Consider the following 23,145-nt stretch of genomic DNA (forward strand, 5'->3'; position numbering starts at 1 on the left):
TTTACCAATCACGCAGCAAATGTATTTCTGTTTAAAGAGCTGCTAGATTTTTTTTTTTTTAACGGAGGAGCATATGTTCCATTCTCACCGCAAATAATCTCCTTCATTTATATTTTAGGAAATAATTCCCTCATCAAACTGCCTTTAATATTTATCTCGTTATTTTTCCTTCAGGATTTCTTAAACAGGACCAAACATTAAATTAAATAAGATGATTATTTATGTTGACTGTGATGTATGGATGGATTTTCTGTGCCATCAATTCAGTTTCCTCTTTTTACATCCGTTTGATTTTACAGCTCAATTTTACTCACAAATAATTCAAAGAGGAGAAAAAAAGATAAAATCAAGTGAAGTTTTTTCGGAGTTAGTTGAACGTTTTTATTTAATTTTTTTCAGGTTTAATTTGAATGTCGTGTATTTTTCAGCCCGTTGTACTTCTGGGTTCCCAGGAAGCAGTGACTTTAATTGAATTTTCGAGTGACTTGTTGCAATTATAACGAGCGTGTATTGTTTTGTGTTCGCGGGAGGGGCGAGGAGGGGGTTGGAGGGATGAGGACAGCTGGAGATGTGGTTGGTGCTTTTCTGAGGAGCGCCATGCGCCTTGGAGAGCTCTTATTTCGCCACAGCGCCGAGTAAACACAGCTAATATCACTTCACAAGGAGGCACGTCTTCACCAACATCTTCTTCTCCTCCTCCTCCTTTGGAACAGGTTCCCGGCACAAGACGGAGCACACGGCGGGCAGAGGACACCACGTACACCTCGGGAGCTCCATCAGTTTTCAAAATTTTCTCCAACTTCAGCCCTCAGACAAACATTAGCATGATGTCGTATCTAAAGCAACCACCTTACACAGTCAATGGACTCAGCTTAACTACTTCTGGAATGGACCTTTTACATCCATCAGTGGGCTATCCAGGTGGGTTTAAACTTTTTTCTTTCTTTTTCTTTTATAATATAAAAAGCACTGCGATGACTGAGGGATATTATCTTCATGAATCATGTTACAGTACGAAACCAGCACCCGGTTCAAATTTTCTAAATAGTGTACTGACGAATAAATTTGAGTAGAAGCTGTAAAAATAATAATAATAATAATCAGTGGAAGAACATTATTTGGTCAACCTATCAAATCAAGCCATTCTTGGCGCAAGCAGCCTGCAGTGAACACTAATCCTGAAGTCTCCTCTTGTGTGACTTTATTTTTAGACGTGGCTCCAGAAGAAATTTGCTTTGATTTTTGTTCAAACTGCATCAAATTTTTTGGCACGTTACACTCAAAAACGTCAAGTGCTACAAATTGCCACCGGCTTTGAAATCTCGAAGGACTCGTGCGTAATTACGCACACAACACAAATGCATGCTGTTGGTTACAAAACGGCCTTTGATGACTTTTTAATGTTTATATTTGTACATGTACACATGATTAAAATAATTTTACTTGATTTAAATTTCTCCTTTACTTGCAGCCACGCCACGGAAGCAGAGGCGAGAAAGGACTACTTTTACGCGCGCACAGCTCGACGTTTTGGAGGCGTTGTTCGCCAAAACTCGGTATCCGGACATATTCATGCGCGAAGAGGTGGCGCTGAAAATCAATCTACCTGAGTCCCGAGTACAGGTGAGTTCAAAGAGCATCTGTCGTGTGTGAAAATGATCGTTACATATTTTAGTAATGAATTAAAATGAACAGGGCCGTTGCATTATTTATTGAGAAACACTGAGGTAAAAATTCTACTGTAGGTCATCTTTTAACTAATCTATTAGAATTTACAATTATTGTTTTAGATTTCCTAATTTGAAAAATAAATATAGAGGACTGGCTGATTCACAGGGACACATGTTAAACAAAAAAGATCGAAAAAATCTGCTTTTTCTGACCTACAAGAAACACTCCGTGACTAACAGTCATATCAAAAAACGAGCGTTTTGTCTTCTATAAAGCATCTGGAAAACTTTAATCAGTGGGATGAGATAATTTAACTTAATGGAAGATTTTGTTTGGAAAATTTGGATTTATCAAAATGAGACGGATCAGTCCACTGTATCATAAAATGGGATTTTTTTAAAAAGCCTAAAAATCTCCTGCAGTTGGATTGAAAACAAACGAAATGAACGTTTTTTTTTATGGAGTTTAAAAATATATTTACATTAAACGGGAAGTGGGAAAACATCTACCGGGTTGTGCTCTATGTTGTTGTTGGGAAAAGGATAATTTTGGTTACACTAAAATTGAGGGATTTCGTCCATGACGTGTGCCAATACGTTCCTCTTTTAGGTCTGGTTTAAGAACCGGCGAGCGAAGTGTCGCCAGCAGCAGCAGCAGCAGCAGAACGGGGGCCAGAACAAGGTGCGACCTGCCAAAAAGAAAAGTTCTCCAACCAGAGAAGTGAGCTCGGAGAGCGGGGCCAGCGGCCAGTTCACGCCCCCCACCAGCACCACCACAGTCCCCGCCATCTCCACCAGCACCGCCCCAGTGTCCATCTGGAGTCCGGCGTCCATCTCTCCTCTCTCAGATCCCCTATCTACCTCCTCCTCCTGCATGCAGAGGTCCTACCCCATGACCTACACCCAGGCCTCGGGCTACAGCCAGGGCTACGCCGGGTCGACGTCCTACTTCGGGGGTATGGACTGCGGCTCTTACCTCACTCCCATGCACCACCAGTTGTCAGGCCCGGGCTCGACTCTCAGTCCGATGAGCACAAACGCGGTCACAAGCCATCTGAACCAGTCCCCGGCGTCCCTCTCCACCCAGGGCTACGGGACGTCCGGCCTGGGCTTCAACTCCACAGCAGACTGCTTGGATTATAAGGACCAAGCGGCGTCGTGGAAGCTGAACTTCAATGCCGATTGCTTGGATTATAAGGATCAAACATCCTCGTGGAAATTCCAGGTCCTGTGAACAGAGCAATCAGCTGTCAAAAAAAAAAAAAAAGTGCACAAACAGTGACGATCACACGAGACACAGAGCTGCCATCCCTCAACAAAACACATCGGACTGGTTAAAATGTGAGCCTGGCGCGGCGAGGCAGGGCTCTCAGGGGCCTCCAGTTTTTTTGGCATGATGGTCTTTGGTCCTCCTAGAGGAGAGGTTTTAATTTATTATAGCACTGGCAAAGAGATTTTTTTTTTTCCCGTTTATTCGCAGGTTGTAGCCCTTCATCCATGTCTGTCAGTGTGTGCCTCTATGCGTAAAAACACCTGTTGAGGACAACACAGAGCGGACTCTGAGAGAAAAGTAGCTACACCCACAGCCACGGAACTAAAAGTCACGAACAAAACTCAAGTTAATTCTCCTGGTGAAGTGCTCGGGATGGACAGACCTCCTTCAAGCTTCTTACACAACTTTGCCGACCTGCTGGCAGAGAGACATGAGGATGGCGTGTGGACATGGATGCACTACTTTATTTAAGAAAAAAAAAGTGTTTATAAGGAATCAATATGTAGTTTCTAAGAGACAATCAGTGTGCGTCTTATATAAATGGTACATATGTGTTTTTTTTATCTGTGCTAGCCTTCGAAACTGTGATCTGTTGTATTGTATGCAATTTGTGAGCCCCCCTCGCATCAGACTCTCTGCTGTGATTTTAATAGATTTCTAACTTTTTTTGAACAACGAAAGATGCTAATGGTTAAAATTGCCGCATCACAAACAGAGACGAGACTTTCCAAGCAACATGCTGGTAGTAATAATCAAGGGTTAGCCATACTGGAAAAGACTCTCGGCTGCTGAGAGCTCTGCATATGCTCCCCCTCCATTGATCTCAACACACGGTGATTGTGGATCCTTTACTGGCTCCAAAGATGGTGTGACCTCACCGCTGAAAAGACATGAATAAAGGTCCTGTGAGCTTACTCTTTCATCAAGAAACGGTCTGTGTGTGCGTGCGTGTGCGTGTGCGCGTGTCGGAGGAAGGAAATTGGGGGGAAAATTGCACACTCTGGCAAACGTGCGTAAAAATCGACTGTGCGTAATTTTGCGAAATGGGTTGCAGGGAGTTTCTTAATTTGGCATCAGGTGTTAAAAAAAATAAATTTGGAGCAAAAAATAAATTTAAAAAAATAGGTCACTTTTTTTTTCTTTTTTAAAACTGGGCTGGTGGTGTGGAGGCGTGTTGGGGTTAAGAGGAGGAAAAAAATCCACAGTTTCGCATTAATGAGGCCAATAATTGCCGTCTAAGTGAGTAATAATTACACTTGTCAATAGCGAGTAGACTCCTTGTTTTCATGCATAATTAGTTCTTCCAACACATCTAAAATTATCACATATATGACACGGATTTAAGTGAAAATGCTCGTTGCCTTGTGATTTTTTAAAAAAAATCATCGAGCGTTCATTTGGTGACAAACAAAATCTTTTTTTTTTTTTAAAAAGAAAATGAAAAAAAAGGCATTAATGCTTTATGTTGTTTCCTTTCTTAGGTTCCGGTTGTGCAATCCAAATGGTGAAAGCAAGTGTGCGGTTTGAGAAAGCTTTTTTTTTTTTTTTTTTTAATCCTGGACTCCAAAAGATGTTAATCCCAATATTTAACCGGCGGGGGTTTCTCTGGGGCGCAGGGCAGCAGTGGTCCCTTTCAAAGCCCCACGGCATGGGTTTACATGTCTGATCCCCAAATGAACGCTCTCATATGAAGCCTCATATTTCGTGTAACTACAAAAAAAACGTAAATACGCGCTGATATTTCATTAATTTGCCAAGAAAATGCGCTGATTTGCTTAAATTACGCAGGCTGGGAACAAATCGGAAGGAGCAGCAAACATTTAAAGAGTGCACAAATCAAGGTTGAGCATCTTTTTATTTTGCTTGTGGCACAAAAGGTGATCATTTTTTTGTGAGCATGAGGATTTAAGAAATAAAACTGCCACTAAAAGCTACAATTTTTACTTTAAAGGCAACACAATGCGCAAGAAAAGCTCCTAATTCTGTTGTAAAATTATAATGTGGCCTGAAGTGTTTGCTGCGTAAGGTCACTGGGTTTGTTTGCATGTAGCAGCCCTCTAAAAAATGATTTATCTTTGCTCCAGTGAAGTGCACAGGAGAGGTTATGGCTCCTTAAAAAAATAAAAATAAAAAAGAGGAGTCGAGAGGTTGAGGTTGCTTTAAGAAGAGGATTTGCTTTTCTTTCTTTTTTCTTTTTTTTTTTATTTGTTGCTCCCAACTCTCGAGTCCAACGCAACTCTCAAGTTGACGACAATAAAGTCAGAGCGGGTATGGGATCTGTAATGAGTCGACATGGCTCTGCAGTGGGCTAATTGTTAGAAGTCCAACATTCAATTAGCATCCTTGACATTGCCAATAATCTCTCTTTCATTGGAGTCTCCGCTAAAGGAGCGCACTAATTAAAAGCGTTGCTTGAAATAATCGAAGCGTTAAAGAGAAGAGCGACTTTGATTCCACTCCTGCGTGGTCAGAAAATAGGTGTGTGTGTGTGTGTGTGTGTGTGTAGTGTGTGTGTGTGTTTCAGGAGGCTGGACTGTAGTTTAGAAAGACTTAATTATACAACAGCCCGTATAACTTATTCAAGGGTGAAGCACAAACAGCAGCTTATTTCCACTCTGACTGCTGGATGGTCTTTTTAATTTATTACACAGGCCGGGTTTTTTTTTTTTTTTTTTTTTTGGGCGCTATAATTTGCAACAATCAACTCTAACATCGTGCAACGCAACGCCAAAGTTTGAGGCAACATTACACCGTTATGGCCATAAACAATGAGACAATTGAACTTGGAAACAATGGCTTCGGCTGCCTGAATATTCATGAGACGCGTCTATTCTCAGTGTCAACAACTCCTTCATGCAGACTGCTGAAGAAAGGAAGAAGAAAAAAAAAAGTGTTTCAGACTGCAGGGTCACTTTCAAATGGCAGCTGAAGGAACATTTCTAGGAGAGAAACGCAGCAGCAAGAGGAAGACGAGAAGTACCCACAAAAAAATAAGAGTTTCATCGTCTTTATCTGAACAAATGATTCTTGAAACTGAATCCAAAAAGAGACACAAACTAGTGATAACAACACAACTTCCCCAATCCAAACACCCGGATGATCTAAATAGAAAAATAGGGCATCCTTTGAATTTCCAGTCCAAGCATCGGAGCCTCATCGATCCTCACCGATACATCCAATCATCAGCTGCGGCACAAAAGCTGCGCCCTGCTTGTTATTGTAACCCCGGAGCCTCGTGTCTCCAAAGTGCACAAGTCATGAGGAGGATTAGGCACCCGGCCTCCACAATACTTCATACATACAATGAGTTTTTAATCAAGACCGAGAGCAGCGCTGAGGAGCATATGGGACCAACAGACGCTGCATTAATCCCTCTTGGTGTTTTTGTCTAACAGCGGGCTGCGCAGCGCCTCTCGTCCCCTGGTCTGGCTGCTGTCCGGCCTCTAACAACCACGAGTCATCCTCTGCAAAGCATCGGCCTGCGCAAAAGTTCAGGCCGCAACGGCTGCAGGAAGAATTGTTGAGGAGGGTGGTGTAGGTGGGGGGAGATTACGCACCGAGGCTGTGGTCTGATCAGCAGCTATGAGGAGGAGATAAATGATCTTAAAATGAAGGTCTGCAGGTGGTTTGTCTCCTTAAAATCCCACTTAAATCATAAATCTTTTGAACTATTTAGAAAAAAAAAGGCACAGAAACTGAGTAAACCACTTTCTAAAACCAGACAGGGAATGTGGGACAGTTACTGGAATTATATAAAAAAAAAAAAAATCATTTATGGCTCTCAATTAAAAAAATCATTTAGAATCAAATTAGCAGATTGTTTTTAAATCTTACAACTTGTCTGATGGTAGCATGCTTGATTAATAGAGTATATGCATGTGTATTTATGGCTAAACAATGTACTGGAAATTAAAAAATATAATAATAAAATCAATAATATAATGATGTGTAAATTGTGCCAACAACTAATAAAAAAAAACAACAACAACAAAAATAAATAATATTTTAAGCTAATCCAGCAGTATCCCCTTGAAAGTGCTTATCCAGGCTTAGTCGACATTTTTCTGAAATTATTTAAGTTTGTGACATCATCAATGAATTTGATAATCTTGTCAAAGATTAAATTAAAAGGGTTTTGTGTAGCCCACATAATAACAGATTTAGATGTTTTAAAAAATGAAGTCTAAAGAGATTTGAAGTAAGCGCAGTAAAAAGCATGTTATTTTAATTTCTCAGACTGCTCAAACAAATCCGTGGATTTACAGAGATCCACCGCTGATAGTGACACCAGCAGCTCGACTAGCTGGAGGTCTGGGAAACGCAAAGGGCCACACATCCCTTCTGCAGCAGCAGCAACCTGTAAGACAACCTGAGGATCACTTGATTGTGTCCTGAGGCGATTCACTCCGTCCTGTGATGGAACACATGCATGTGAGGAGACGTTTTCATCTCGTGGCAACTAGAAAAAAACCTAAAAAAATCCAGCAGGGTCCTTTGCCCACATAAGTGCTCTTTAAAAACTGTCTCACCAAATATGCCCAAACATTTGGCTTATGATGTTCATAAGCCCCACAGGACACAGAGGGCTTATCAGTTCATTAGCCACTTGATGGCCTATTTCAAGTAATAGTAGGTGGGAGGAGGGCGATGGATGAGGATACAACCATCCATTACTGGGCCATATTTTGTTAAGCTATTCAGAGATGAAGTGAAAAAAAAAAAACCCCATAAGAAGATTACTAGACCTCAGCATATGTTTAAAAAAAAACACACATTATTACTCTGCTTATGGGTCGAGTTAATACCTAGTTAGTTAAAGCTCACCTAGTTAAGACTGGACAGATGCACAAGAGTTTATTGTATCCTGAACTGGATTCAGTGTGAATTAAACACAATAAATGTTCTGACTCTCAAAATTCTTTTTAGCATAATAAATGTTTAAATAAAAAAAATCAGCTGTTTGCCCAGCCGTATATAAGACAAACTGAAAGTGGATTACACGTCATCCTGGTGCTGAAGTCTCACACGCAGGCGGCACAGTGATAAAAAAAGTAAAGTGCTGGAATATTTAATCAGCTCTAAGTGATGACTAACGGTCATTAATGCAGCTCCAGTCCAAAAGGTCACACATTCAGTTTGGACACTAAGTGGAGCCACATTTAGCTTCAAGCAAAGGATGCTCACATGTGTTTTTATTCTGGTTTCTGTCACACATTTAGGAAACATGTCAGCCATATGCAAGTGCACTCAGGTCCTATTAAATAAATATTCCTGTGTGTTGTGTGGGGAGCTGATCATGAATTAGCAGCGGATGTGGTTGAAGATTTCATGTCTCAGTTGAAGAGAGATGCGACTAAACCTGCTCGGACTTTGTGTTGGTATTATTTTCTAGCTCCTGGTTGCAAAAAAAAAAAATAAATCACCCTTCTAGCTCTAAATATTTCCACTACTCCAATAAATGTACGACATCAGGGTGTGTGGTCCGAGTTAGAGCTGATGGATGTAACCTGCTGTAACACCCGTCGAGTGTAAGTCAGGACCAACACACTAAACTTCAGCAGCTGTGTTTAACATTTACAGGAAGCTTGTTCTCCTCTGTTTTAATACTTGGTTTCAAATTGTGGGAAAACAAAAAAAAAAAAAAACACCTGACATTTGACATTACATGCAAGCCGTGATCAAACCCAATAGTTAATGGCCTCAAACACACCTTTTGATCACAAATAGCTTACAAATTTAATGAGTTCATGGTGAACGGAGCCAATTTCTCCTCCATTCTCCCGGTATTCTCACCACAGGCTACACAGAACAGCGCAAACAGAGAAAGTGGAGCAACGATATTATGTTCAATTTAATACCAGGCCCCATTAATTCAGCAATGTCAATTAATTATTTCATAAAAAGGGTGGTGGGGTGGTGGGGGGGGAGCTTCCTCTGAGAGTAATTCACCATTTACCAGCAGCAGAATGCAACAGCAGCTCCTCCTTTCTCCTCGGCGCTTGTGTTGGGCTCCCCTGTTTCCACTAAGCCACATAATGCAGCGCTTACCTGTGAGAGAGCCCACTTCTCTCCTCCTCGGCGGCCCACGAGACCCCTCATTAGGACAATTAACACAGGTGCGTGTGATCGGAGCTCCCTCTCTAACTCACGCTATCGCTTTAATCTCCCGCAAACATCGTTCTCTTGTGAGACAGGAGGCCTATAGGAAGAACCAAAAATTAATTAGCTGCATCCGACAGATTAGAGCGTGGAGACCCTCGTTCCCCTCCACCCTCCCCTCCACCCTCCCCACCTCAGATGGACAACAGTTAGTCAGGCTACGGTGCAGAAATGGAGGAGAGGCAAATCAGCCCCGCGGGCAGAATCTCCTCTTTTGCTTATTTCAATATTTCATTGAGTGTTATACATCAATGAACTGTTTCAGGGTGTCATCGCACAAAAAAGCTAAGCCGCTGGAATTCATGGCCCGCGAGTGTATGCCTTCATCCAACGTGCCTCGAATACATGAAAGCAGCCGTCTCTGCTGCACACAAGTTCAGAAACACACACTTTTAACTTCTGGAAGCGCCGCACACACACACACAGGGCTGGAGGGTTTTCTAACCAGCAGGAACAGGATCCTAACTTTTCAGTGGAGTTTGATGTAGTCGACTAACGGGCTGAAAAACAATCTGATTTTATCTGTTTGATTACAAACACGGTGGACGAATCCCAACCGTGTCCAGGTTTGAAATACAGATCAGGCCGCAGAATACGGATCCAGTAAACCAGGATCTGTTTTCATTAAACAGCATGTGGGCCACCAGTCTTTGTACTATAGTGACTAGAGAAGTTAGCATACAAGATATTTAACAAGTTATTTATCATATTAATACATTTGGCACATTTATAAGTATAGATTTTGACCCAAAGTGCTTCCCAACAGAGAAATAACTCACCAAATTTACTAAATAAATGTAAATATTAAGGTTAAAGCATTAAAGGTTCCCTAGAATACGGCTTCTATTCTTACTAAAAAAATAAGGAAGTGCACAGATGGACAACTTCAAAAAGCAATTCATATTAACAAAACTCTAAACTCAAGGGTGCCGCTGTGGCTCACCTGGTTGAGCTGGCGTCCCATGTACAGGGGCTACAGTCCCTGATGCAGAGGTCGTGAGTTCAAATCCCACTCATGGCCCTTTTCCACAGGTCCTTCCTCCATTCTTCTCCCCCTACTTTCCTGTCTCTCTCTTAGCTACACTATCAAAAAAAGGCCAAAAATATCTTTAAAAACAAACAAAAAAACCCTCTAAACTCATTCAGGATGGACCAGAAACACGGCTACAAACTCTAAGAACACAGCCCATCACACAGCAAACACTCACACCTGTAACAGTAGAAACACAGAGCTGTAATGAACACCATTAACGGAGGCTGCAGGGTGCAGCCGCTCTGTAACGTTATTAATTAAAGCTGCGCACATCCTGTTAGGACGACCCAGCACGCCTGGTGTGACAAAGGTTTATACGAACACTTCTTACTATTAGAGCTCATCTGGATTAATGATGGTTTATGTTACACATACGACACTGTTAGCTTCTGCTGTTGTTGCTCCTGTGCTTCCAACATCAGCACCAAACTCACAACGTCAGCACTCTTCACCAGCCAATCACGTGTTGCTAAATACATCCAGAATTAAAACTACAAAGCTTGATTTTTCCTAAATGTAAACCACTCACTAGTGCACGGCCCGCCCAGACCTGATAATGTTCCTAGAATGCTGTGAAAACTGTTTCGTCACAAACGCTGTGGAGCTACTTTGCAGACACAGCAGACATTTTGACGTTTCATGGCAGGAAAACCACAGATGTACATTAGAAATAACCAGGCCTCCAGTGTCCTGCACATACACTTGATGCAACTGGTAACAGATTAGGTTTAACTTGTGCTCTTTGTGTTTGGACAAGTCATGCATTTATTTTAACACGTGTGGCTACAAACAAGACGAAAAGGCCGAAAACTGTGTAGCAGAATTTCAAAAGTAAGTGGTTTTAAACATGAGATATTATGCAGCAGCTGTCTGCTTGGATCAAAATAGCGGAATAGCATCCATAGGAGGGAGTCTACTCGTATCAAGGAGCAGTACAGTTCCTCCTCTGAGCTGACAGTGGATCACCTCCCAGACTCCTCATCTGACGGCACAAAGATGCTTCACTCCTGTTATTGTTTCCTTAGAAAACTTCCACCTGCCCGTTAACGAGACACTGTCGAGGCTTCACGCTGTGACAACGTGAACAAACTGGGACTTAATATCTCACATTTTTACAGCACCGACGACTGTGAGGCTGGAGAACGGAGCCAGACGCAGAAACACAGCAACAGTTGCCTGTTGAAGACACGACGCTCGAGGGCCCGAGAGCCAACATGGCCGACGACACACAGAAGTGCTTCTCATGATGTAGCCCGAAAGCTTAACACGGGCTTAAGGGTTAAGAATATCTTCCGGGGATAGTCAAATCTCTCTCTTTCTCCTCATACAGCTAATTTGACAGTTTCAAAATCCTCCTCTGATCAATTCTACCTCTCCTAATCCCCTCGCTCTGTCCCCCCTCCACCTGTTAGTCTGGGCTTTACATGCGTGCCTCCCTCTCTCCTGAGAGCATATGGAGCAGAGGCTGACCCGGGGAGTCGTTGAGTGTTGTGGGGGACAGATGCAGCCTCTCCTCTCCCCTCCCCCTCCTCCTCCTCCTCCTCCATCCACCCGCCACCACCACCACCAGCCCATCCCTCCTATCCACCTGTTTGGGTCACAGACCAGGGGGATGAGTGGCTGTGCGCGTGCCACACCAGCGGCTTGGCCACTGCTTTGTTATCCAACCCAAGACAAAAGGGTATTTAGGGAGGCCGGCTGCCTGCCCGAGGGGAACACAATGCCATGAGGCTGGCAGGCCGGTGGACCCGAGGCCGGCGATCACGTGCCCGCTTTATGTGAATGAGCGTCAGGGGGCATCTGTTGGGTGAGTGTGTGTGTGTGTGTGTCTGTGCGTGTGTCTAACCTGAGGTATTATGCCAGACGAGGGGGCAAACAGACAAAGGGTACGATGTGTGTGCGAGAGGTGGAGGGAGGGCACTTAAAAACAATTGCATCTATTATAATTAAATGAGGTCTATAGCTGAATACGCTAAGTAATAACAGGTCAACTTCTGCTGCTAATCAGTGTATCCCATTAATATATGCTCTTTACTAATTGTTCAACATGTGAGCAAAAATGCTATTTTATGAGTTTTATTAGTATTCAAAACTTCTTAGCTTTGCCTTCTAGTGAACAAGCACTTGGGACTAATTATAATGTGTCACAGCACTAATAAAGGCCATTAAAACTATTTCAGAACTCTAAAGATAAAAGTTAAACTGCAGGTTTGTCTGTAGTTGACTGTTTGCTAATTGAGAAAGCAGCTCACCAATAGAAATTAACTTCCAATTAAGTTTAAGGAATCTATCTTGTCTTGCATTCACTTTCTAAAATTTTCTTTTTTTTTTATCTAGTACAGTAATTTGTATGCACGTGTAAACATTTTAAAAGTGTCACTTCAATCTAAGTTATGTCTACCCATCCATCTATCACATACCGAGCTGATCTCCCACTTTTCTGCTAACAAACTTTTCATATCCCGCTTTACATTCTGACATCCATCTCGGGTCTGCACTTGCTCCCTCATATCACTTCACAGATCAATACAACTCATCACGCGGTGGTTCGCTGCTACCAGCACTTCCCCCGGTGACCGTGCAGCTCTCACCAACTCGAGTGGAGAGCAACGCCTCGACACGGCACAAGTATTGGGGTCGGGTCAGGAAGGTTACGGGGGTCGGGTCAAGTCGAGCCCGTCCCCCGGCTGCCGGGATCTTGACCTCGGGGTCAGCGGGGAAAAATGAAGTAACATAACACACGATTCAAGCTGTGACGAGGCACGAAGACGGCGGCCGGCGGTCCTTAGAAACCTCGTTATGTTGAGAAGCCAAAACAGAAGAGTCGAGCTGTCAAGTGCACGACCGCGACTCTATTTGCGATGATGAATATGAGCAACACACACTCGCCTTCACTCCATCGTACTTTCATCCTCCTTACAATCCTGACCACACAAGTCTTGAACTCCATCTATAAGCTGCTGCTTTTGTTTTTTATAAAAAAAGAAGCTTTTCCTATGAAGACAAATGACACGTAAATCCTATGGAAGGTGCTTACGTTCAGACTCGTGTCGAACAGTTTGCAGAAGGGCATTACCGCAGAACAGATGCACGATTAAGTCTAATGGTTTTCTGCAAATGTAAACCTGTCAGATGTTTTATGTTCCTAAGAATAAATTATGTGTGTTTGCGTTGATCTTACAGATGGCGTTGGAGTGAGAGAAATCAGAACCGCTCCCACTGCTGCGATGAAACAACTTTTTGCATTTGACTTCTTTACATTTCTATTAAATATCTGCTGCTACTTTGACAATTTCCATCCAACACTGTTATTTTAAAACACATTTAAGACACTTTTTATAACCGTTTACGCCTTTTATAGCACTTTTATACAGTTTTCTGTTATTTCGTCCACTTCCTGTGCGCCGGGTCCAATAAAAAAAAATGTTCACGCGTGTTGTTGTTTAGTCTAGACGACGTTACATCATTCTGGCAGGGCTGGTTTGTATGTTATTGTGTCTATTGTGGCGGACTACGGCGTGTCATGCTCTCTCACCAGGGCACGGTTACACATGGCTTGTGGCGCCCTGACCTACAACTCCCCCTCTTGTTTGTCAGCGGTTGTTTGGCCTACTTTCATAAAGACAAACACACACGGCCATTTGTTTTGTTTTGCATTTCCATGAAAATGGAATAAACAAATGGCATGGAGGAGGGGGGCGGGGGGGCACGTTTGGCATTTTCCTTTGTTGTTGTTGTATGGGGAGACGGGGACTACAGGGTCGGGTTGAGCAATTTCTGATGGCTCCTAACAGATATTAATTACCCAGAAATTAAATTGTAAAAAAAATGTAAACACGTGAGAATAAGGCGACAACACCCGGCCTCACGAAAAACAAAAAGTTTCTGCCTTTAAATCTACATGTAAACTTAATTAATATTATTATTATTAATGTTTTAACTCAGTGGGTCTTTGCTGACCTTCTGGACACCAACTGAAGTGCGAGCCATGAGGCCAGCAGACCTTCAAACTGAATCCCTCCCTCCCCTCCCTCCTCTCTCACTCCACGGACAGTAAGGATGCTACAGTTCATTAATGAGTGTGCTCTATAGCTCGCTAAGAGTCCTTAATTAGAGGCACACTGACACGAGGAGGGGCATTCTGGGAAGGAGGGGGAGGCGCACTGGGGGAGGGAAGGGGAGTCAAGTCCACAAACCTACTTCTGTACAAATCTTTCAAAAATAATAAAAAAAAATCAAACCTATTCTGAATTTTCACTCCACCAGTCTCATTCAGAGGAAAAAATCAATTGTTTTGACACGAGGAAACTTGATCAAACAGAATTGATTAGGTCCTTCAAAGGGTGTGACACGGCCGGCGCTGTGAGGCGAGGCAATGGACTGTAGCAAACACATGTGATTGAAAAGCTTTAAATGGGTGTCAAACAAGCGGGGACATAATGTTTGACTTAAATTATCAGCGGTCCCACAGGAGGCCTTGTGGGACCGCTCCCCGGAGTCGGGTGTGTGTGCGGAATACAAACAGGGGATTCACCGGTGACCAGTGGGTCAGCGATGCAAGGGGGACGGGTGCCGCTTGCTCCTGTGAGACTTGGCCACATTCCTGCAGCAGCTTTTTTAATTTGCTGGACATGACCCCCCCTAGCAGGCGCTAACGGGACAGACAGCACTTCTAACATACAGCCACGGTTGCTCTGAGAGTGTGTGTGTGTGTGTGGGGGGCAGGTGGGGGGTGGGTGGGCTGTTGTTGGGTCCCAGATGGGGTAATGGGGAGTTTAGCATCAGGATTACAATGCAATAGTGTAGCTTTGGATTGAATAGTGATTACCCCAAGCTCACAGCGGAAACCCAATAATGACACCACCGCTGGGCCAACAGGGCAGGCTGTGGTCAGACGCACCCATAAATGAGATATTAAAATCATATTGTTATCCCATAACACAATGTTTTCTTGGCAGTTGCTTTATCATTTTAAATATTGTCGTAGAATTAAAGTCCCCCACTTGTTTCCAACCTAATAAAAAAAATGTTTTGTTGAGCATACGTACGTTAAAAAATAAAAAAAGCATCTCCACCATTTCAACCGAGAAGATAAAAATAAGAAAAATGGATCACAAACCAAAAACTGTTTTAAAAAAGAAACTAATTAAATCTCAGTTTAGCTATCATAAGGAACTACAAACAAGAAGTGCTCCCTCTCATGGCCACAGCCGGTCACTACGATGTTTTAAAGTCAAGATGTTTGGTTATAATAATTATGTTTCTGCTCTTTAGGCCAAAAGACGGTCTTTATGCTTCTTGATAGCTTCTCCTCTCCATCTTTCTCCATTACCTCCCTCCACCAGGATGCTTGACTAATCTGTTTGTTAAACACGTGTCTTGCCTCTGAACTCTACATCCCTCCTCCCTCCCCTTGCCTCCCCTCCAACCTTCCTTCCCTCCCTCCCTCCCTCCCTCCCTCCCCAGCTGCTGGCCATCACAGGTCCAGCTCCAGCACCGCCAGCCAGCCCAGGGAGATTGAAATGTTAAGGGCAGGGACGACAGCTCCACTAATTAAATTCCCCAGGTTAATCCCTGCCGATCCCCTCATCGCACTCTCCAACCAGGCCCTGCAAGGAGACAGGGGGCAGAGAACGAGGGGAGGAGGGGTAGGTGGGGGGCGACAAACAACAAACATTCGGCACCAACAGTGGGCACAAAAAAAAAAAAAAGAATTTTCAAAACGACAAAGGCTGCATGAAAAAATGAAAAGACGGGTCACCGTGTGGGCCGGGGCTGGTTTAACCGAGCAAACATGGACAAACAGGTTTCTGCATGTGGGGCACCAGCATCGACCAACAAACACACAAGATGTAATGCAAAAAACTCACAGTGCATCACAGAGCATTTTCTTAATATACAGACTTAATAAAGCCAACCGACTGCCTCCATGTCGACAACCACCATGTGGCTGCGCCCTCACATTCCCAGGACTGTGCCGTGAACCAGCGTTCAGCATCGCCGGCCTCGGACCCATCGTTATCCCAGCGTGTACAGTGGCCTCATGTCTGACCCGGTGCCACTGTACTACAGAGGACAGCCGACACGCTGACCAACAACTATCAAACTATGTGACCTTGACAGCATCACAAGAGGCGGTACATTCCACCTCCTCACCGGTCCACATGCTCAGGTCACACAAATTACTTTCCAACCGGTTCTAAAAAAAAAAAGAACCGTTGGCTTTTCAAAGGCTTTTATTCAGAGAGCGACCAATAAGAAGTTAGCATGAAGAGGTAAGAAAAGCCCAGAGCAAAGCCCGACATGTCAGGTCTTCATACATCCTCTAGAACGCAAGAAGTTATGATCAGCTGTTACCTTTTCTACATGTCAGTGTGTTTGTAATGTAACAAGAACTGGTCATTTCATCCCTCACTGGAGTAAAACCAGCAGCACCACACTGTAGGAACACTGTTTGGGAAAAAAATCTTGTATCCAGAATTGTATATAAAGTGCAGTTCGTGTTTGCAAAAAAAAAACAACCTAAGTATCAAAAGTAAAAGTACACATTAGCCAGCAGCCTCCTGTCAGTGTTCAATCTGTAGAATAGAATAGAATAGAATAGAATAGAATAGAATAGAATAGAATAGAATAGAATGCTTTTTATTCTCAGTGGCATTAAAGCTACATTTAAATGATGCTTATGTGTAAATCAGTCGTTTAATCCTTAACATAATAATTTTACAAGCCTTCCACAGGCTTTCTGTCTAAAGTTTGCACAGTATTTACCCTATAAAGTACCAAACTATATGTACCTAAGTAAGACTCTTAAATGCTTCAATCTAAGCAGTGTATTATTATATCATACAATAGCACATTTCTGTATCTCTCGTATATATTCTTGTAAATTTTGTTGACTTTCTTCTATATTATATTTTCTATATTTTTATCCTATTTTATTTTACCTTCATTTTATACCCTACCTTAATATTCTGTTCTGTCTTTTGCCTTGTGTGTCTCTTTGTTAAGCGGTCGTGCTGCTGTAACACCTGAATTTCCATCTGGGATTAATAAAGTCAGTCTAAGTCTAGCAATAGGAGTCAAATACAGCACAACAGAAGTAAAAGTATGAAGCTAAAAATGAGGTCAACACACAGTTTAAAGTGTCTCAAAAATTCACTAAGAAACAAGCTTAAGTAAATGTACTTTTCACCTTCTTGACTCTTACAAGACTGTAAAATAGGTTGGATGAATGAAAGATGTATGTAGAACATCTAATATATTCCTCCTGCAAATGCATGATGAGAAACAGAAAATAAAACAGAGAAAACAAATATGACTGATCCTGAGCGGTGACCAGATGAGGTGGGAGCAGGAAAGTAGATTTCAAAGGAGAAGAATAGAGCAGGTGCTGCTGTACATAGTGGGTGTGGTGTTGGGAAGCTGTGGGTGTATTACACAGTGTAGGCGTGCTGCGTCACAGACACCACGCGCCTGCGTTGTGGCTTCGCTCAGAGGTGTAATGCCTGATTAGGGGATTACAGGAAAGTGCTTCTTTGCAGTTCTGTGAGAAACAATTATTAACATGTTGGTGTCTCTAATCCTGGATAAACACAGCTTTTCAAGAACAACAGCGAGTCTTTCTTCCCCCCTTTTTTTTTTAAAAATCCGTGTTTAAACCCCGTAGTCACTTGAACTCCAAAGCCTAACTAATACCAGCAGAGGAGACAGGCCAGTCGTGTGGAACACTGTCATTACAGAGGTTGTGCTCTTGGTGGAAGACATAGCTGGCCAGCAGGCCTTCACATCAGAGGGGAAATCCAAATTTAGCTTGGGGAGGGAAAAGCATTGTGCTGAGCACTGCTTGTTGAAAGGGCATTAGACTGAAACATGTTCACAGCCTGTAATCTTTTATTTGTTTGTACACTTGTCTCGTGTAATCTGCTTTCTAGTAATACAGAGACGATTTCCTAAGTCATGCTGGGGAACCAGTGGATAATAGATCCAGGTGGGCTAGTATCACAAAGACTTAGAGCAGGTTGAAGCTGCGCGGCGTTGTATTTTAACGTGTACACATTTCCTCTGAACGGGTATTTGTAGGCCTGCTAGCAAGACTGTGGGGCTCTGAGCATACAAATACTGACTTGTTTGATTAGTTTAACCCACAGCCTCTACTGGCTAATAGCATGCTTTTTTAAAAAAGGGTTATAACTAAATTAAGAACACAAACTGCAAAGCTAATGAAACAGTATTAATGCAACCCCAGGTTTCCATAGTGACTATCAGACCTCCTTCTCCTAATAATAAAATCCCAGTTTATGCCCCAAAAGCAGCAACTGAAGTGTCACTAAAAAATACATTTATTTCAGAGAGAAACAAACTGAAATGTTCTAATAAACTCCAGTGACTACATTTAATGCTATCGATACTATGTGGAAGCAGCTGTGTGTGATAAAGTCAAGCAGGAAGCAATCAACCTACTGCTGATGCCTGAGCCACCAATCTACACGCGTACACACTCTCCCACACACACACACTTACTTTATCATTTCAGTGTTGCCTGTGGCTCTGAAATACAGCACATCAAAACAACCTGTAAGTTTCATTTCCGATACCCTTGAACTTGCTGACTGGCCATACTGTCCACTACCTGACACTTTGAAGAGCAGCTCGTCTCACTCGTCTCCTGCTGCCGTTCTTTGACGTCCTGCGAAAAGATGGTTAGTGATATATATTTAAAACACCGCCTGCTCTGAACACAAATGTCTCATTTAGTTAGCTGATCTGTGTCAATGTTGATGTCACAAATACAGACTCAAATGAAATAAAGAATTTCTTTAACATGAAAAACACTGAGTGAATTTAACACAGAATGTGATCGTGTCGTTTTATTAACCTCCAGTTTCAGCTGAATGGTTTCCACAGAAGAAAGAGGGGGGGGCAGGGCGAGAGCAGTCCTAAAGGTGCTGGTTCTGGTGTGCGATGTTGGGGATGTGTTGTGCCCATCTGGCAGGGCAGGGTTTAGCCCTAATCCCAGAGCCCCTCTGCAGGGGAGCCCCAGACTGTTGATCGCTGCCCCCCTGCTGGTTCCTCCACACTCCTGACCTCCTCAGCACATAAACACACAGAGCCCTGGCACAAAAAGACAACACATCTACACATAAGTGGCAAAAAACGCTGCTCCAGATCAGTTTTACAGCCTCATATTCCAGATTCACAAATGGTGTGTTAGCATCTTTCTAGCGTGGCTGAAGAGTTGTGATGTCTGCCAGACACACGCAGGTGAAACCAGCAGTACAAATATAAACAATAAGAACAAATTATGACCCTGACAAAAACACAGAAACATATCCACAGACATGCAGAGGGCGCAGAGACTTGTTTTTGTGAGGCAATATGGAATAACTCATTTATCAAACACACAACTAGAGACAGAGTAAATATACACACACATAATTACAAAAACATAGACAGATAGGCAAACACACAAAGAAACCCAGAAGCAGTCACCCAGCCATACACACCACACACCTAACCACTGATAATCCCCCAGACACAGGAACACACACACTCACACACACACACACACACATACAGAGCATCATTATGTTTATCACTGTGAACCAGCCCACCGACACCCATCACTCTAATTCCATTTGTCTGTTTAGATTCGTTTTGCTTTAATCCTCCCTTGTTTGTGCACATCTGCAAGCACTGCAATAGTACAGACCCAGCAAGACCGGGAACGAGAGGGAGAGAGACACATACAGGAAGAGACAGAGAGTGAAAGAGAGTGAAAGAGGGAGAGAGAGAGGGAGAGAGCGCTCACAGGGAGCACTCTCCCTCCTGACATCCTGATCCCTGTAGCTCCAGCAGAAGGGGCAGACAGGCGTATCTCCTTGCCCAGGGAGAAGCTCCCTGTCCCAGCCACGGAGCCGCCGCCAGGCCCGCAGGCCCCTGTAATCACTGCAAACAGTCAAACATCCAGTCACACAGGCTCTTACACCAACACAACATTACAGGCTTTTTACACAGTATTACACCACATCTTATTATCCCATTCAAGTCCCTCTATTAGCTCAATTGGATGGTGGGATTTTCATTTGTAAATTGGGGGATTTTAGATTAGCTTGTCTGTCAGCGATGAAATGCCCCCTGAGACTGTGAATTATGTGACCAATCACATATGAATCAATGCTTACGCATGCTGTAGCACATGAATGGATGGTGTCAGCAGGAAGAAACGAAACAACTTTAACCTAGATTATCTATTGTATGTATACCACATCGCAGATTTTATCAAGAGTCGCGGCTGTATGGCTGCACAGTCTCAGATTATATCCACCATAGTCTTGAACTCATCTCAGGATGCTAAACATAGGCCCGGGAATCAGCCCTAATGGATCAACAAAACATGAATGACACTTTTTCTATGCAGAGCTAACAATGAGCAGTGTTAGCTTTATAAGGGAAATAATATTCAGGTCTAACGGAGAATTATTAAAGAGATAAATATTAGCTGCTATACACACCTAGCAGCAACATTATGCAGAACTGAAGCTGGTTGGTTGAAAGGAGACGAATGAATTACCCCTCTTCCTCCCCAGGCCTTCCATTCAGATACTGAGTAAGAGAGAGAGAGGCAAGAGAGTACGGAAAAAAGGCACCCCGAGCTAGTCGAGAGACCCGGCAAATTATGAAAATGCCTCTCTGTGTCCTAAATGGAGGCCGAGCTCTTTAATGTGGCACAAAATTAGAACCTGGGGGAGGAAGTGTGGCCCGCTTGATTGGCGAAACCCCTCCTGGCCCACTACCCCCCCCTCCTCCCTCTCAAAGCACACAGAGATATTATCCCGTGCCCAGTGGCGCTCTCTTGTATTGGGGAAAGTGAAGGACCCCAGAGAGAGCCCAGGGGCGTCCATAAAGGTGCCTAATTTGTCAGTTTACTCCTCAATTATTTAAATAGATCTAAGAAGGGAGCGGAGAATGGGGCTTTTTCTGCCTCTTCTCAGTCAAAGCAGAGAGAGACCTTTCTCCACGGTAGCCATTTTCAATTACGCTCTGCACTGCTGTCTTTGATATACAGAAGTGCTGTAGTGGAGAGGGGCTGTATCAAATAAACAAATGTGTGTACACAAGATAACAACGGGAACTTGGGGATAATATTCAGTTTGCTCTGAAGAACTCAAAGTTATTTCGCATTTACAAATTTACAGATTAAAACTAACTTTATGGACATGTGTACACACACACAGACACACGCTGAAGAATTCCCATGTACATACATACACATGCATTAGCACATCTGTCAGCGGGGATTAAGGTGAGGATACAGAGTGAGAAGCTATTGTTATTCCTCCCTCTGCCCCTCCATCCATCCACACCATCAGGTTATGACTCCATCCCCCCACCATGCTATCAGCACCACACACCTAGCAGGAGCACCAGCCCTCACAGCCTGGCAATGCCATCTCCCAGGCAGAGAGACCACTGGAGGTATGTGGGGCCCGGGGCCTGAGATTACCAAGCAGTTGAAGATTGATCCTGGAAATAGAGATGTCGCATTCCCCAACCCCCTGACCTCTAATCCCTCCGATATCTGCCACTATTGTTTGGTTTGATTTACTATAGGGGAGAGGTTGTGTGGGCTGAGGAGGATGAGGATGCTGTGAAGGTGGAGGGGGGGGTCCACACAGGGGCCTAAGGTGACCTTATCACTCACAGGCGTCTGCTGCAGGCAGGTAAAGGATCCTCTGTGTGTCTGAAATTTTTGCCACAAACGCCAACTGAGATGAACTCTCATCTCGACAAAAAGAGTCACGTTCGATAAGCTGCATATCAGCGGCGGCGGATCCAGCAGCAGCACAATAGTCTAGGTGCACCTACACAAAGAGGTGAGCACGAAGACAATGGCAAAGTCCTTTAAATACAGGGAGGACACTTGCAAACAACCATTTTGGCACGACAAAGTAACCCAAATAACAAACAGTAACACAATGGAGAGCACTGCAAACATCTGTACAAATAAACTCAACAAACCGGCAAACACACTACTGCACCTGACAGACGAACACCGGCGACCACACGCTGGGAAACACACAAATCAAGAGACGGCAAACAAAAAACCTGAGACAACTCAATCACGGTGTCATGTCAACACAGACTGACGTTAATGGGCCTAATTCTACCCAATACACACTGACGGGGTGAGGAAAACATTTAATTTAACCACAATAACAACTGCTTTACACGTGTCAAGAGACGTTCGAAACCAAGGCTCCAACGTGCTGCAAATCTGTTGTTAAATAAGATGTAACAATCAAGCAGCTGACAGAAGTTGCTGCTGCTGCTGCTGCAATGTGGCATACAGTAGTGGAATAACAGCAATCCCAAGCTAAAAATATGTGTGGAGTTTGGTGGAGGGCATTGGCACCCTCCACATATGGGTGGCACCTGGTAAACATCCTTGAAACAGGTTTCTCATGCTTAGGAAAGGGATCTGCAGGCAAAGTTTTTCCAGAGTGTAAGATTCTGCAAAATCTGTGGCCAGCTCAGTATATCATGCCTCTCACACCCTCTATTCTCTTCCCAAACACTAACCAACACACCCCAGCCCTCCGCCTCCCTCCACTCCAAGCTTCCATCCAGCCAGAGAGAGGAGTGGAGATAGGCCCAGTAGCTAAAGCTGTCTTTTCAGCCCCTGCTCCCGCTCGGTCTATCTGAGATACACAGCAAGCGGAGGTGTCGCTTTTCCGCTGGCATTTCGGACAGTATCTACTTATAGACGAGAGAAAAGGAGAAAAGAAAAACAGAAGGGGTATTATCAGGGAGGGATGAGAGCAGCAAAGGCATTTTGTCTTTTTATTCCCCTCCTAAGCCCTGGGCTTTGCTCCCAATCCGATTGGTCGATACGGCCAGGGATGTAAATGAAATGCAAAGAGGAATAAGGCTGGCTTCCCATCTCCAGTGTGTGCCCCCCTAAGTCCCCCGCCCCTCTTTCTCTGTCTCACTCTGTCTTGCTCTCTTGCTGT

At 43.6% G+C, this 23,145-nt stretch overlaps 1 protein-coding gene across 2 annotated transcripts; it reads left to right on the plus strand.

The window, feature by feature from the left end:
• The first annotated feature begins 565 nt into the window (after positions 1-565).
• On the plus strand, positions 566-2,904 carry otx2b (orthodenticle homeobox 2b). Of its 2 annotated transcripts, none has more exons than XM_008283322.1 (3): positions 566-927; positions 1,454-1,623; positions 2,281-2,904. In XM_008283322.1, exons 1-3 carry the CDS (start codon positions 825-827, stop codon positions 2,902-2,904), a joined length of 897 nt encoding a protein of 298 aa, XP_008281544.1. In that variant the 5' UTR covers positions 566-824. The 2 variants fall into 2 exon arrangements, with proteins under 2 accessions (XP_008281544.1, XP_008281551.1); XM_008283329.1 differs by having other exon boundaries at positions 566-921; positions 1,472-1,623.
• Positions 2,905-23,145: the final 20,241 nt, after the last annotated feature.

This window comes from Stegastes partitus, unplaced genomic scaffold, assembly GCF_000690725.1.
Source record: "Stegastes partitus isolate 25-593 unplaced genomic scaffold, Stegastes_partitus-1.0.2 Scaffold8, whole genome shotgun sequence".
Lineage (NCBI taxonomy): Eukaryota > Metazoa > Chordata > Actinopteri > Pomacentridae > Stegastes > Stegastes partitus.

Excerpts from the sequence above, each read along its gene's own strand:
- otx2b (XM_008283322.1), top strand. The coding sequence starts at position 825 with ATGATGTCGTATCTAAAGCAACCACCTTACACAGTCAATGGACTCAGC. Across the intron at positions 928-1,453 it reads AGTGGGCTATCCAGGTGGGT|TTTCTCCTTTACTTGCAGCC; the intron begins TTAAACTTTTTT and ends ACTTGATTTAAA. Across the intron at positions 1,624-2,280 it reads TACCTGAGTCCCGAGTACAG|GTCTGGTTTAAGAACCGGCG; the intron begins GTGAGTTCAAAG and ends TTCCTCTTTTAG.